We start from the raw sequence: 16,514 nt of genomic DNA, 5'->3' as shown, positions 1-16,514 counted from the left end.
GGAGTCGGTTGCAGCATCTTTTCCGCGTCCACAACATTGTATACTCTATAGGTAGTAAGCAAGAGACACACTTCAGATGAAAAGAACAAATGCTCAGATCACACATGCCGCGGGTGTCCAAAATTATCCATCATGTTGAATATTGTTTTGGTTTTTTTAATTCTAACAGAAGACAAACATCATTATCGCGCAATCAAAATGAATACTTACGAAACACCTAAGTCGCGGTGTAAGTGCTCATCGCTGAGCTGCGGCTGTGGCATATATGTATTTATTTAAAAGTGCACCGATGATAAAACCTTCAGGTTTGGCAACAATACCGAGATTACAACGGTTGTTGTCCATTATAAAATACAAAAGAAATAAAAAATACCGGAAACAATGCAAGGTACAAATCTGCACAACAGGCTTCCGAATTCAACTACTTCGTCGTACTGGAGTTTGTTACAGTAATAACAGCTTTGGATGGGCTGTGAGGACAGCATTCACACTGAACTGGGTGCCTTGGTGACTATCACCAGTGTTGAGGAGTTGCCACTCCAGAGTTGGAACGATTCCGCACTTCCACAACCCTGGAATCGAATGCAAATAAAATGGTGGCAGCACTGGAATGGAATGGGAATGAAATTAGTAGTTACATTTTGCCCAGAAAAGAGTAGGAATGGAATAGGCTTTGTTCTAATGCGAGCTGCTTAGATGCCGTCAAAGGGGCTTTCGAAACGGCATTATTGCACTTAGGTAACTGACGGTTTGGTTATCTGACTGCTTATGTTCTTTCGAGGATGAAAGTGGCAACCCCAGTGAAGCAACATAAAACTGTAGAGTTGTAGGCTGACAAGGGCAATTTACTCGATCTTAATCCAGGGTAAGGGTTTTGCACCTCAGCGTTCCAAAAACTACCCGTGCCCAGCACTTTTCAATCTGTGTTGTCACGTGACACGACCCACCGGAGTAACTCGGATCTATTTGGGTAAGATTTGGAACACAGCCAAAGTGTCGTTCCTGGTACTGCGAGATGCAACCATAAGGCTGTTGGGACCATGTGTGATTACAGCACCAGTTGCAGGCCACCAGGCAGGGACAATGTCACACCGCCCGCACTTCGTTAATACACGTGACTCCTCACTTATTATGTATCTCGTAAAAGTGGAGGACATATACGGTTCTTTTGTGGAAAAGATGGGCGACTTAGTTTTCCTCTCTGTTACGAGGCTTTTACACCTGGTGGTGCGATCAATATCTGCAGTGCCCCCATACCAATTGCCACTAGTGCTATGTGCGACCAAAGCTCAACTTAGTAAAATCAATGATTGCGGGTAGGGTTTTGAATTTTGCAGTTGTCTACGCATTTCACAACGCCAGCTTTACGCCGACGTTATTTTCCGGTAACTTAGTACTAGCTGCCAAGTGCCATTTTGACAATTGGGAGGGATTGAGAGGAATGGAATGCAGCAGTTCAGCCATTCCAGGAGTAGGAATGGGCCCAGTTTTTCCTTTCCAGGAGTTCAAAGGAATGGAATTAGTATTAGAAAATCCAATTCTCTGGAATGGAGTTGGGTGGAATGGGGAATCTTTTGTTTGTTTGCACGCCTAGAATGTTTGAGATGACTCGAGAATCTTGTTTGTTCGAGCTCGGAACCTTCTAGATACCTACGGGCTTACAAAAAGAGCTTCGCATGGCTGCTCGAGTCAGTCGTCCTTTTGTCGCTGTCAAACTATGTGCGGTCTTTGTTACTTTATGTTTCTCGGTACAAGTTCGCTGCATTTAACATTGATCTGAAGTTTTATTAATCAAGTTTGTTTTTGTTCATGACATATTGGTGGATGTGCAGGGTAACGCAGTCTATGCCCATAAAGCGTACCATCTGTGAACACGATAACTCTGAAGACGACGATCGTGAAGGCGACGTCCTTGAAATCATCCGAGGACGACTCCAACTCTGACACCAACGACGACCTCAACTATGGCCTCGGAAGCGACCCGGACAATGAACTTGACAAAGCCCCTGGCTACCACACTTAGACGAAAACATCATGACGACTTCTACGCTGATGATGAAACGGACGACAACTCCAAAGACCAAACCCGGCTACAATGTCAACAACCAACCTGACAACGGCCTCGATGACAAACAGTCTTCAACCGTGGTGACGAGACTGATGACGACACTGATGATGACCCAGGCGAAGACTCAAACAATTTCATGGAAGACGATCCCGACTACGGCTTTGACAGTTATCCAAGGACAATCCGGACGATGACTTTAAAGGGCAACTCCGGCCAAAACTCGAAATTAAAGAAATTACTGGTATCGCTGTAGTGACACAAAATACGACCCCAGCCAAAATATTACGTCCGTGGGATGCCGCATTCTCAACTAATGCCGATAATAAAAATGTGACCCGCCGCGAGCCGCTGCACCTTAGCGGTCGGCTAGCGGGTTGCCGATCACTAAAGCAACATTGGGCCGTGACGTCAGTATCGTTCTTTTTTTCCTCCAAGCGTTACGCGGAGTGCGCTTCTTTGAGCCGCTACCACCGCTACTTGGACTTGTGATTCTCATGTTTAGCCATTGCTTTTATCTGTAGCCCGTGTAGCTTCGGTATAGCCTTTTGTTTATTTGCTTGTGAGGACTCAGACTGGTTTTAGCGAGCAACTCGTAGCGCCCAAGACTGCCCAGGTGTTCCTCGAAGGATGCCGAGTAGAACTTGTAGTGCTGTGGGCTGCTCAAACAACCCGCTGCACAACCCGGAGGTGCTTTTTCACAAGTTTCCAACATACCAGAAATTGAAGAAGGTGTGGGTAAACGCTGTTCGACGAGTGGACTTTGGCTTTTACGCGCCCAAGGAAAAAAGAATGCAAAAACAGACATGTACAGCACTAACGCAGCAGCCCGTGCCAGAAAGCCTCAAAGCTTCGTGTCTGTTACTGACCCGCAGCGCGAAAGCAAGAGGGCCCCCAGTACTGTACTTCACTGGCAGCGCGTCGTAGAGCAACGCCGCTCCATCCACGGAGCCCCGATGACAATTTAGGCCTAGCGACAGAGTATGGAAGACTGCACACACGGCGACAGCCGCTGAGTACGGTACTGAACGAGTTCACTCGTTTTCCAGTCGCTACCTTTTGGGTATACTAGCGACAAGTACGGCATAGCACACGCACGGCGGCAGCGGCCGCCGAGTACGGCACTGTACGAGTTCACAGGTTTTCCAGTCACTAGCTTTTGGGTATACGCACTAACTCTTCCTACATGTGCTGGATAACTACCACATATACAGAATTAAAATAAAATCAGCTTACCTCCTACCTTTAGACGGCTAGCGCAACAGAAGTAGCTGCTGATCAACCTGCATACTCGTTGAACGAGAACGATCCTGACGTCACGTTCACATAGCGGCTGATTTCTAGTGCTGACAGGGCCTCGAGCGGCTAGTTTCGGTTTTGTTGGCCGTGCCCCAAACAAAACTTTGAGGCGTCCATATCTTTAAAACTACGCACAATAACGAGGAAAAAATTACACCTTGCAATTCAGGGACGCTGACTGCACTAAAAACAGTCATAATCCCAAAATTGAAAGTATGGTCCGGAGTTGCCCTTTAACGACAACCACGACTACAAACTTGACAGCGACCTTGATGATGAACCCAATGACAATACCTACGGCAAGTGTGGTATCTGTCACGAAGAAGAACAGGACGACGACGCCTGGTATGTCACTCAACGAACGGAGGAAGTTTGCCAGCTTGGTCGCATTTTGATGCAAGCCACAACTTCCTGACGATGACTGCTACAATCTTTGTCACCACGACGCCCAGTTTCAGCCTGGCTACCCACTGTGAATCTAAACACCAATTCATCGTCGCAGCAAGGAACTGTTAAAGTGGTGCTTCGACCTCAAGGTTATTCGCTACATGAGACCTAAGTTGTAAGTCGTTGGCCAATGGCACATCAACATTGTCACGCTGCCCTCTGCGACCCGTAGGCGATTCACGTCTTCCGACTCAACTGAACTAGGTATGCTCGGTAGGACTGTGAAAATCTGCTATTTACGAGACTCTATTTTGACCTAGTCTTGTTTAAGCTGTTAATTTAATTTTGTGTTGCATAAAGACGATGAGTCTTTCACAAGAGGGGAGTAATGCCACGTGCAAATAGCTGAGTCAGCAGCGTGATCGACTCACATGCCGCTGACCCCGCCAGCGCATGTCCTTTTTTCTATTGTTTGCGTGACTGGAATGATGAGACGACTCTAAATTTTTTTTGTTCGAGCTCAGAAACTTCTAGATACCCACGCGCTTACAAAAGTACCTTCGCTTGGCTGCGTGAGGCAGTTGTCCTTTCGACACCATCAAAAGTCTTTGTTAATTTATGTTTCTCAGCACAAGTTCGGCGCATTACACACTGATTTTAAGTTTAATAAAGAAGTATGTTTTTATTCGTGACAATATTTAGATGAATTTTGATAATTCAATCTTCTGATATTTCAAACTAAAGTGTGTGGCTTCCAGGGCCCGTTTGCTCAAGCGCTAACCGCGGCTAAAGTTAACCGCAGTACCTAGGAGAGGGATTTTGAAATCACGTGACTGGCTCGGCAGGAATGCAGGGAAACATGGCGGTGCCCCGGTGAGTGAGCGCCGCTCGCTTTGAAACTAATATGTCGTTGTAGCTGCAATATTGGGCGCGTTAGTCAGCAATGAATGGTGCCAGAGGCTTTCGCTTTGCCTTACCTCATTTAAATCGCTAAGCATGAGCATATGACCTCGCCGCATTTTTTAGATAGTCTTTCGATTCTGGCCATTCCTAAGCCTAAATGAACGCGATAAATGTTAGCATGGCAATGTCTTTGGAAAGTGGATTGCCTTGACTCAATCGGCCGGGTATTAATAGCACACAAAAGCAGACAGCGTCCCAATAGGCCATATTAGACCTTTCTCTAAATTTTCCAAGCACCGAGGTGCACGCTACAAGTGTAGTTACACGCGTTGCACGTGCTGGCGTCTGAAGTAGTAACTGTTCTAAAGCAAAAAGTCTAAAACAAATTTTGTCTTGCACGTGCGTTGGTCAAATATTTATTATGATTATTTACTTCGAATCTTTTATAAGAGGAAGGCCAGTGCGTGCGGACCGCAGAATTATACTTCCAGCGTTCTTCTCGATGCTTGGGTAATTTAGAAAAAGGTCCATAGGGATGCTGTTTGCTTTTGTGTGCAATCAATACCCGACCGATAGAGTCAAGACAATCCGCTTTCCAAAGATGTTGCTAAGCCGACAATTACCACATTCATTTAGGCTTAGGAATGGCCAGAGTCGAAAGACTATCTAAAAAATGTGGCAAGAGCCTTGCTCATGCTTTGTGATGAAGTGAGGTAAGGCAAAGCGAAAGCCTCCTGCACCATTCGTTGCTGACTAACGCGCCCGGTATTGCAGATACAACGACATATTAGTTCCAAAGCGTGCGGCGCTCACTCACCGGGGCACCGCCACGCTTCCCCGCATCCCTAGCGACCCAGTCACGTGATTTGAAAATCCCTCTCCTAGGTACTGCGGCTAACTTCAGCCGCGGTTAGCGCTTCGAGCAAACGGGCCCTGGAGTTTGAAATAATGAGAGTCGACTGTAAAACACCATTTTTGCTACCCCAAGTAGCAATTTATTTTAGTGTAATTTCTGGAATCTTTTATTCAGACCGAACACTTCTTTTTCAACAAGCTTGTCGGCATAAAATTTAGACTATTTTTTATAGCCTCAACGTAGCAAGCGTTCAAAACAAATACAACCTAGTGCATCAGATACACAGAAAACACAATATTAGCAAATGCTACTTTTATTGAACACATCTGGAGTTTCTGTTGGATACATACAGCGCTGTGAAGAAGTACACCATTCTTATATGAAAATAAGCTTCCCACCAGTGAAATTTCTCAAGTTGGACAGCCTTGTTGTAAGTCAGGCACGTTAAAGAGAACCCTGCCCAAGTTTTCATAGACACTCTTACAAAGTTGTTTCATCCGTACAATAGCGACTTCAAGGTATATGTGTAGAAACTTCCCAAAGTGCAAACATTATGTGAAGAAACTGCATTTCAAAGTTGACGTCCTCGCAACCCCCCCTATCGGTAGCTGCTCTACCGGCAACAATGAAAAGAACTATAGAAAGACCGCTGAGGCCACATAACGTAAGACATGGTGTCCAAGATTCGCCATGGACAGCATTGTTGGTAGTTGGACTTGTTTGTGCTCACTCTTTTACCCAGTCTGTCGATTGACAGCTATTTAGAGTGCATGATAGGAACTATTTGTGCTGTAGACATAAAAACATGTACATGTTGCCCCCCCCCCCCCCCCCCCCCCCCTTTGAATCTGGCAGGCGAGACCACTCGAAAATGTTTGAGAGTAGCTGTGTAGAACTGACATGTTCTAACATTCTGATGACACAATTATTCATATTAAAAGGTATGCTTAACCGAAATTCGAAGCTTGCAAAACAACACTGGGGCGGTAGGCGGGACGCTGCGAAACCCCCAAAACATCACACATACAGCATTATTTCTAACGGATGGCCGTATTTTTGGAAACATGTGGGATTCAACATGGCCGACGAGACATGTGATATCGCGATTCTCATTCCCTCTCCTCTAGGCTTCATCCCCTTAAGCAGGTGAACCGAAGCGGGAATGAGAGAAGCGAGGCCGCTTCCCCTCATTCTAAAGTGTACCAGGAGAAGTATGATGTCACATTTCTTGCTTGATTGTGCCCTTTCCTTTCCAAGAATACGGCCATCCGTTTGAGATATTAATGTATGAGTGATGTTTCGGAGTTTGTAGAGCTCCCATTCAAAGCTTCCGCGGCCTTATTTTATGAAATCCAAATTTAGGTCCAGCATCCTTTTAAACAAGCTTTTTCAAATATTAGCATAATGAACAAACAATTGGACAACTTGCTAACTCACAACAGCATCCTCCCGATGATGCCGTACAAAGGTTCTGTCACACGCACCAACCGAGGGGATTGCTGCAAGTCCATCCACCCTCAACTTTTAGTCACCTTTGAGACTGAAGAACTGCTGTATGAGGCCCGTCCAGCCACTGCGCACACAAAGAGAAACACGGGAAATAACACTCAGTGACGAGCAAAGTCTCTGGGCGGAAAGCCCTCCATGACAAATGAGCACTGTTGGGTTACGGCAACGGCGTAATACACAGGTTCTGCTTCTTGGATGCCTTCACCGCTGCGGTGGGTGGTCGTAGCTAGTCGTAGCAGATAGTGTCACGTGTGTTGCTCGTACCAAAACACCAAAGCCGTGTAGTATTCTTGTTGCCGAAGTTCATAAGCCTACGTTCCCGGTCTACACACACTACACAAAGCCAGTCACGAGCAAAGCTAGCTAACCCCGTTTCTGCTTCGGCGACAAGCCGCCAGGGTGGTGACACCGCCGCTGAAACTTCTGCCTCGGCTCTTCAAACCAGGGCCCCTCAGTGCACAAGCATGACACTTGCTAGGCTGCTCTGCCTGTACCATGTGACACGCGCCCGCATGTTCCCTCTCATAATTCTTCTGACTGTACGTGCCCCGTATTGTACATGGCCATACTGTGCACATGGCGAAAGTTCCCTTTTGAAAGTGCTCCACGGTCGGCTTACAATGCTGCGAACACATAGCACATGACCACTATAGGTGACGACACTTGGGACACTTGCCATCCGTCGTTGTGGCGCAAAGTCGCTTTCTCAGTCGTCCTCACAAGGGGCAAGGAAAGGCAGGCACTGCGTAAAAAATCAATACATATTATAACACTGGCTGTGGCAAACTAGTTTCAAAGATGATACAGTCATGTCTTCTCAATATGGACACCTCCGTACTATAAAAATATTTTTTTTCTATAATGTAAGGTGTTTATATGAGAAAATTAAATTTAAAACAAAAATTGGATAACAAGCATAACCAAACAAACAGTTTATTCAGCTAAAAGATAATGAGATGTGAGTTTGCTCTATCGCTTTAGAGCCGTTTAACATGTAGCACTACTGTCGTTTACAAGAACAGATACCCAGGCTGTAAAGTGATGATCGGCTGAATAGCAAAAGATGTTGCACTGTATGCACAAGCCGGATGTAATTGACACTTAGCTGCCGGCAGTTAGGATCCTATAATCTTATGATCGCAGACGGGAATTACATCTGGTGCCTACGGCTGGAATAATGTCTCGCTTCGTAATAGAAAAAGCACAAAAAAAACACAGGATGGAGAAACCGGGTGTCACAAATTCAGGCTTCTCTTCATTTTTTTAAATACTTTTATGATCTTTTTTTTGGACCACTTTAAGTGTTGGTACGGTCAAAAAGGGGGAGTGTGGTGCCACTTTTAATCTCAGTTCGTCCCGTCGTAGTTCCTTTCTAAGTCCCCAACGAATTTGCTCGTTTGCGGAATGGGTTTTTGTTAACGGGCGACGTAGATCATCCCAGGTCACAGTTTGTGGCTTTGACCTCGCGGACGGAGGGGTGCGTATGCTGGCTCGCGTATGGTGCCGATTTGACATGCAGGGGCGCCGCCGGGATACAAAGATGTTTACGCTGGCTAGCGCGCTTTTTGAAGGCGGCGGCTTTGCTCAGTCTGCCGCCTGTCGTGTTCTATGTATCGGCGATAATTGATGTTTTTGGACTCGTACGGGGGAATGGATGGGCACATATGTTTGGTTGTCTGAAAAATGTAATAGGTTTTGCCATTTGGGTCGTTGCTGTGTAGTTTTGTTTTTCTTGAAAGTTGACTGACCCGAAAGGCGGGGGGGGGGGGGGGGGGGGGGGAAACGGGAGGTTGGTCGGTAGACGAGCCTATAAAAGGGGGTTCGGGAACAAAGAAGGTAGTCCAACCCCAGAGCTGGCCGGTTCGCTACTCAACGCGGTTACTCCCTGCAGATGAGTTTTGGAACGTGTAATTTTTGGCTTCTGCCCTGCCTGTCGGACAAGTGTTTGAGTTTGTTGTGCTGAAGCGTGTGTGGCTGTGTGGTGCGCGGTGTCGACCTCATCAAGCCTCTAATTGGACCGCTGGACTTCGAGACGCCGTTCTTCGGCCGACAACTCCAGACTATGGACTGCTCTGGACTCGGCACCTACCGGAAAGCTAAGCCTGGTTTTCTAGGACTTGTCTACTGCATTCTCTGGCTCTGAAGTACGAATTGTTGAATGTTGGGAAGATTTTTACACAGTGCTACTTTCTGTCGCGACTGTTTTGGGGGATTATCCCATGTGTGTAGCGGTAACGTTCGAGCTCCATCTCGGTTTGCTCTCGTTGTTAGTGTCGGGTTTTCGTCACTGTTTTGTTGGCTTATTCCGGTTTTATGAGCGTCGAGTCTTTTTAGTATTAGTTTCTGGCTCGCAGGGTTCCATAGCTTTGAGCTGGAGTGTGGTTTGTGTTGAGTGCTCTATTGCCGTGTACAGCTTAGTTTTTCACTTTATTAAATCTAATTTTTTGTTTGCTTATCCTCCCTGTGTCATCATCTTTCTCTACTGATTATACACCAGGCGTGGACCTAGCGCTAGTCAATGGTCGAACTTAGCTCTCTTGTTCTTTTCCCGTAATTTCTCGTTTATTCTCAGAGTGGATCATTGAATTATTTTTATTAATTTGAACCCCACTCCGTGACACCGAAACAGATGGGAAAGCACCACAACGTATTAAACTCGTCGAACATTAAATGTTCTTGAATTATACCTCACCCATGCTTGCTAAGTGATGAAGCCCAAAGGTTAGTTCAATGCCAATCAATATTAAATGTCTTTAGATGGGCACCTGCTGCCCGATCATGGCCTTTATTGCAAAGCACTGTTCACACATTTGCGAGTCCTGCAGTGCCTTGTGGAATGGTGGGCGATACTTGCCGTTCCGCAAGGCACTGCAAGACAGATCAGGCTCAACTTTTGAATGTCGACGTGCTTACGGAATGCTGCAGCAAACCAATCATTCGCCGAGGGAAAAAGAAAGGAAGCTGCATGCCTCCGTGTGCTCAATGCCAGTGTTTTCTGCTCTGCTATGTACCCTGCTTGTGTGCTGTGATTTGCAAGCCAGCGCGGGATATATTTCCTTGATTTGTTTGTCTGTTCAGCTGTGCGAGGTTGTGATTGAAACAACCAAGAAGTATAAACCGCCATTCTTTTCATCAAGCTAAGGCTTCGCTCATCCGAACCGGGGACGATGACTGCTGTTGTTTACACGATTTTCGACAGCTATGTGGAGTGGCTTTGTGTTTAAAATTGCAATCCTAAGTGCAAAAAGAAGTTACCGCAGACTATATTGTTAAAGGTTGATTTCAACTGGCAGGCTCTGGCTACAACCACCTTAATATTCATTCAACATTGTTTGCATTTCTACTTACCCGTGATCGTTTCATTTGCCAAACACGTTAGTGGCCGGTCACCTTACCAATGAAACTAATGTGCTGGTGTCTCCGGCGAAGAATTCCCTCGGGGCTACATGCAATGCACAACCCAGTTTGTAGCCCGTTGTGACTGAAAGCTTTCACACTGGGGAAACGTTGTTGTCACAAACGCAGTCAAAGAATGCGATAGGATTGAGGGAACAGGGGGATTGTCCAAGTTGACTGACTGCATGAGCATATGTTTCTATCGCCACCGTGTTTCCTCCACGCAGGCGACGGAGAAAACGATATAGAGACTCCTCACGCTTGCCAATGCCAAGTTTCTCTAAAACGTCGAAATACGAGACACCCAGCAGCGAAGTGTCGATATTGCCGGAGAGAGCGGCGGGACAACGATCAGCGCAGGATCGCGGCATCGCCACTCTTATGCGACGGTGTCTTCGGTTTCCGCTCTCTGCAGCTTCCACCGGGACGCTAGCCGTGCCTAATTGTGCTAGCTTTGAGCACCGCAGTTCATAGGGTTCACAGCGCCCGAGCGAAAGCTCGCGCAAAAGAACCGGCGAGCAGTCGAGTCGTTTCCAATCGACGGGGTGGCTAAACGCCGGTTGTGTGAATCGGGCTTAACGCCTGAGCCGGCTTGCTCAAAGCAAATCTAACGTTCTTGAATGTCATGTAATAAAAATCTGAGACGTGCTACATTCTATACAAACTTGATAAAAAAAATCAAACACTCACCTTCGGCTGCTACGTCCGCCGTACCGCTTCAAGGCAGAAGCAACATGGCGCTCGACGTTTTGGGGTGTTGGGCTGGGGTGTTTTCAGTGTTGCTTACACACCTAGTCGTGTAAACCAAAACCGAAACACCAATTTTTACTACCCCAAGTAATTTTTTGACGATTTATCACTAGCAGAGCGTGTAAAAATATGCTAACGAGTGAAAATGGGGTGTAAACAGGCGAAATATTACATTTTCGCTAACAGTGTGGTTGAACGTTTTCGCCTGGCTAACACAATTCACAATTTAACCAGCGCATATCATCCCCAAAATAATGGACTGACGGAACGTCTTAATCATACGCTGTCGGAAAGGATTTCTATGTATTTGCCCGAAAATTATTAAAACTGGGATGTTATCGCTTCATAACTGGCCCGTGCTTATAAAACTGCGCGTCAGGCTACGACCGGCTTCTCACCGCATTACCTGGTATTCGCGCGTCAACTACTGCCGCGCTTGACAGGATGTGGCCCTCCGTTCACGAGTCTCAAAGCCTCTACACACAGTTACGTTTGAGAGCGTTTGAGTGCTTTCGACTGCTTTACGGCTGCGAGAAACCAGCATATTCCTGTTTCTTATGTCGCGTGCCGACCTATTTCTTGAATTGGGTTCCACGCCTATACGAAGCACAGACGTGCCGCTGACTCACTTTTGTTTCTCGAAGCAACGCAGTCAAAAGCACTCAAACGCAAAACTGTACGTGGGGCCCTTCGCACCTCCTATCTTTTAGAGGTTATCTGCCACGCAGAGGATGCTCGACAAGTTGCACGCTTCCATTCGCTGCGATCGTAGCACCACCAGCTTAAATCACTAGGTCCTGGTAAAGTAGCGCCATCGCCTTCTCTGCCTGCTAGCCGAACACAAAGAAATACAAATATACATATGACTAAATCCTTCCAAGGCAATTGGCTAATACGTCTCTGTTGCTATGGAAATTGCCAGTTTGGCCCCTTCAAATCATCTAAGCTTTTAGAGGGTCGTTCTTATCCAGTCGCACCAAGATCCCCATGAAGCATTATGGTACTCTAGACGTTCCTCGCCAATATAAGCATCTTTGGCACTGTGTATGCAATCAACTTATGCATCATGCCAATCTCCACGGGTCTCTTACAATTGTATTGTTCTTCTTGCGTACCGCCAACCAGGAGAATTACTTTTAATGCCTCCAAGCCCCCGACACCGGATGTGTCGGTGCTTGGAGACATGTGTAGGTGCTTGACGCCGCATGTGATGGTGGTACGAACATGTACGTTTGCTTCGATGGTGCGTGAACAGTAAAATCTCGGTATACAAGAAAATTCTCCATAAATCTACCTGTGACCAGCAAATATTTAGATCGGCTCACCAAGAATGAAAAGGTGAAGGAGAAATTTCTCATTTCATGAGACAAAATGGCGACTATTCGGGAGCTTGGCTCTAAATTCGCACGACTCAGTTATTTTCGCACAAAGAAACTCCGGCACTCATAGACTCATGGCGAAGCATTTTACGAAGCTGGGGATGAAGTTCTCGTCGCACCGCTCCGTAAACAAGGTCAATGTACAAAAAAAGACTCTCCATAAATACATGGGTCCGTTTTGAATTATCCGCCCCATCTTTCCTACAAGCTACGATGTAAAGCCAGTAACACCTCCACCCGATCGCCGCACATAGTCACGTGATATCCCTCATATTTCACGTATCAATCCTCTCTACGCCCCAAACGACTAAGGACATTACTTCTGATGGACCGTCCCTTTACCCGCCCGGGGGGAAGTGTTAGAAGACGACGAAGCGGAGGCTGGCTAGGCAGCACGCGCTTTCAGCTTGCGGTCAATGAACCCGTTGCTCCGAACACCATATCTCTGAACACCGTCAAAAAATGTATTCTTTCTAAATCAAAGAGCATGACCAAAATAAATTTCTATCAAGTTAATTTTATTTTGAATTTCCATTACTGCTGCGCCTTTATTCCGGAATTAAAAACAAATATTGCGGAGATGATTTAAAAGGTTTATGTACAGCCATTTGTATCTCTTTTAGCCCTTATCTTGTTCTAACACAAAGTAGGGTAATCATATGTGTTATGAATTGCAGTTTTTGGTATCCCATTTTTGTTTTAGTAGCCTAATCAATTAAAACATTTTTCCAGGGGCCAACTTACAGGAAATTACGACGAATCAAGCGGCGTAGGAAAACTTGAGACGGACAGTGAGTAAAATCATCGGAAAATTGCGGAGAAAAGGACAAATATTGCTGATACCACCAATTTGAATGAGGACATAGAAATTTAAATATCCATATCTGTCTACAAACAAAATGTTCATTATGAATTATGCCGTATGTTTAAATATATGTATAGATAGATCAAAAGAGTGGCACGAGCGATAGCGTTATATTGCCCCTGTTCGCATCGCCTTCTCAATCGCTTCTCATGCTCTTCCTGCCAGTAAGCAGAAAATGCGGCGGACATGGCCTAGTCAGTGGCGTGTCTGGCTCGCAACAAAAGGATCGCGGTTTCGAATTCCACCTAAAATGCCTTACATTTTCCTTTAAAGCACGTTAATTACTTTTTAAAGTGAAACCATTTGAGACATCTGACGACATTTAATTCATATTACATGTCGTGTTTTTAATCACTTTCATTTAACGTGTGACGGCACATTTCATATGAACGCTGTGGGTTGTTTGAAATTTCCGTGCAAGATTATGTGGCTGTGACTTCATAACCCAACTGACCAATCAGAAGTTTTGCGTCACGCCACAGACGCCGGCTTTTTGCCACGCTGCCGAGGCCAGACTTTCCGCGACACGAACTTCCTAATGCTACCCAGCGTTAAAAGTGTTTTTGCGCTAACAAGGTAGGCCCCTGAAGGCTTATTTAAAAAAAAAAAAGTGTAGTTAACGCATTGTAAATAAACACATTGAAAACGCAGCTTAAAATTATTAAAAGTAAAGGGTATGCTCGCCTATTTGTGGATGATGCGTAGAGTATACGGCAAAATATTTTATTAGGTGTAGTACCGGAACAAAAAGCTTTTGCAAGTAGTCCACTCAGCTAAATAAAATCCTAAATGAACTAGGAATAAAAAGTCGTTTACAACTCCCTGTAACGCCGAATTGGAGCGCAGCTCTTGAGGAGTAGGAGGGAAGGGTACTGAGGGGAGGGTAGACGCCTCCTCCTCCATCTCCTCCTCCTCCCCTCATTCTTTAATATGCTACGGGGGGGTCACCTGACCTCGGGGGGAGGGGGTCACGTGACCTCGGGCGGGGGGGGGGGGGGTGTCGCGTGACTTCGGGGGGCGGGAGGGGGTTAGAAAACATGATTGCGCTTTGAAGACGGGGACATAGCGCAATCTTCAAAGCGCAATCATGTTTTCTAACGTACCATACCAACTTGCCCAACAATCAGCTTCAAAGCGCAATCATGTTTTCTAACGTACCATACCAACTTGCCCAACAATCAGCACTTGGGGGAGGGGGGTCACGTGACCTTGGGGTGACCTTGGGGGGTCACGTGGGGGTCACCTTGGGGGGTTACGTGACCTTGAGGTGACCTCGGGGGGTCACGTGACCTTGGGGTGGCCTTGGTTATGCCGACAGCGACGCCGACGCCGCTCAAGCCGGAAACGGGCACCTAAGAGCTGCGCTCTAATATATGTGGTGAACATATACCAGAAGGAATATCATTGTGAAAGGGATAAGGCATCTATTATATGCAACATTCAAAGTCACATCATGACTTTATTCCAGCTGTTCAGGAAGACATGACTGTTCTGGAGCCGTTCAAAGGCAAGGCTCTCTATTTAAATATTGGTAAGTGTAACGGAAGTTATGATACAGTAAAATGTATATGAAAGTAACCAGAACGTACTAATGTGAAACTTGACTGAAAACAGAAAACACCTCCTCCCCCCCCCCCCGCCCCCCCCCCCCCCCCCCCCCCGAGGCTGGACGAATATCAGGAGAACAAGTAAACGCCACAGATACTAGCTGTGGTTGCTTGTGTCTCATAAAAATTTAAAAATTATGCCGCTGCCTACAGCAAGTCAGAAATTGAATATAAACCGTCGGTTTTCTTCTTCTTCTGAAAAATCCTGGTGAAGTAGAGTAAGCGTTGTCCAGAGAGTATGTAAGCGTCTGATGCCAATGCCGTTCCTTTGTACTGCAAATCGGTTAAAACGGCTTTTGAAATTTAACGTGTTGTGAGGCGCAAAGGATTTTCCTCGAAATTTTATTTCGGTATGGAAAACTGTATTGCACGTGAGAAGAGCAGTCCATCATTTTCATAATCGGTGATTTTGCACAAATATTGTAACATAAGTTATATATGAACAAGTTACCCAAGTAGCAGAATATAAATTTTGACGCAGTTTTTTTTTTTACTTCTTAGTTTTTGTCCTTATTTTTTCAATCTGTAATCCTACAAGAAACTGATAACATCAAGTAAGATGGCGTGAAATAAATGCTCTTGAAACTTATTTCATAACTCGCTTATCCATATTAGATGAAATCAACGAAATACTGTGTTCCTGACTGCCTCCTCATAAAACAAGTTTATTTGCCAGTGACGTAGCTCTGCTGGGAAACACGCAAAAATATAATTTTGAATTTTACATCGTAATATTTTTTTTATTTATTTTTTATTTATAGACTTATTTTAAATTTTGAGATACCGAATTGCAAGCTGGTAAGATCAATGTTCGACTCTTAAGAAAGTGTGGTATTTCTGGGTAGCACAATAAACAGCGGAGTCGCACTTTAAGTTCAATAATCCATTTAATTGCGAAGTAAGAGGCGTATAAATATTTAGATAAAGCCGCTCGAAAGGAAAGTCATTCAGCTTGCAACACAGAATTTGCCATTAATAGCACGCAAAGAAGGTATAAAACACTATTCAAAATATGAATCATTCCCGAAAAAAGCTAATGAAGAATTTTGTCACGCCCAAGCTAACCAGAAAGCAGATGATGATGGACCACGAGGACGTAAGGCGCAAACATTTATGTTTTTCGAATGATGCTGGAGCAGTACCAGGAAAACATATGCACTAAATTGTTAATTCATTTGGGAAGGCCTAAGGACAGTATATTAAAGCATGATTTGGTTTTTAAAAGATTTTCCATCCGTCCATCCATCAGAGCATTTGCAGCTAAATTTAGAGGGGGAAATTGATGTCACGTGACCTAAACACCAGTTCCCTTTCCGCACTAAATTTAGGGGGAAAATTTATGTTCCGTGACCTGACGTCCCGAGACCTATACACTTATTCATTTTCTGCTATACATCTACTGGTGAAATTGATGTCACGAGACCTGACATCATGTGACATATACACCAATTTAGCTTTTCACAGGGTGTCTCAAATAGAGCCATGCAAGTCTTTTTAA

The 16,514-nt window shown here is 45.3% G+C and overlaps 1 protein-coding gene across 1 annotated transcript in view; it reads left to right on the top strand.

The window, feature by feature from the left end:
- The window catches only part of LOC8042309, a 31,131-nt gene that overhangs the window by 13,300 nt on the left and 1,317 nt on the right, over positions 1–16,514 (top strand). Inside the window, exons 3-4 of the mRNA XM_029969598.4 lie at positions 13,277–13,335; positions 14,878–14,940. Of these exons, the coding sequence (XP_029825458.3) occupies positions 13,277–13,335; positions 14,878–14,940 (122 nt within the window). The remainder of the gene's footprint in view (positions 1–13,276; positions 13,336–14,877; positions 14,941–16,514) is intronic.

The sequence above is a fragment of the Ixodes scapularis genome, unplaced genomic scaffold, assembly GCF_016920785.2.
Source record: "Ixodes scapularis isolate PalLabHiFi unplaced genomic scaffold, ASM1692078v2 PGA_scaffold0__279_contigs__length_252992795, whole genome shotgun sequence".
Lineage (NCBI taxonomy): Eukaryota > Metazoa > Arthropoda > Arachnida > Ixodida > Ixodidae > Ixodes > Ixodes scapularis.
This window is presented reverse-complemented; position numbering and strand designations above follow the sequence as displayed.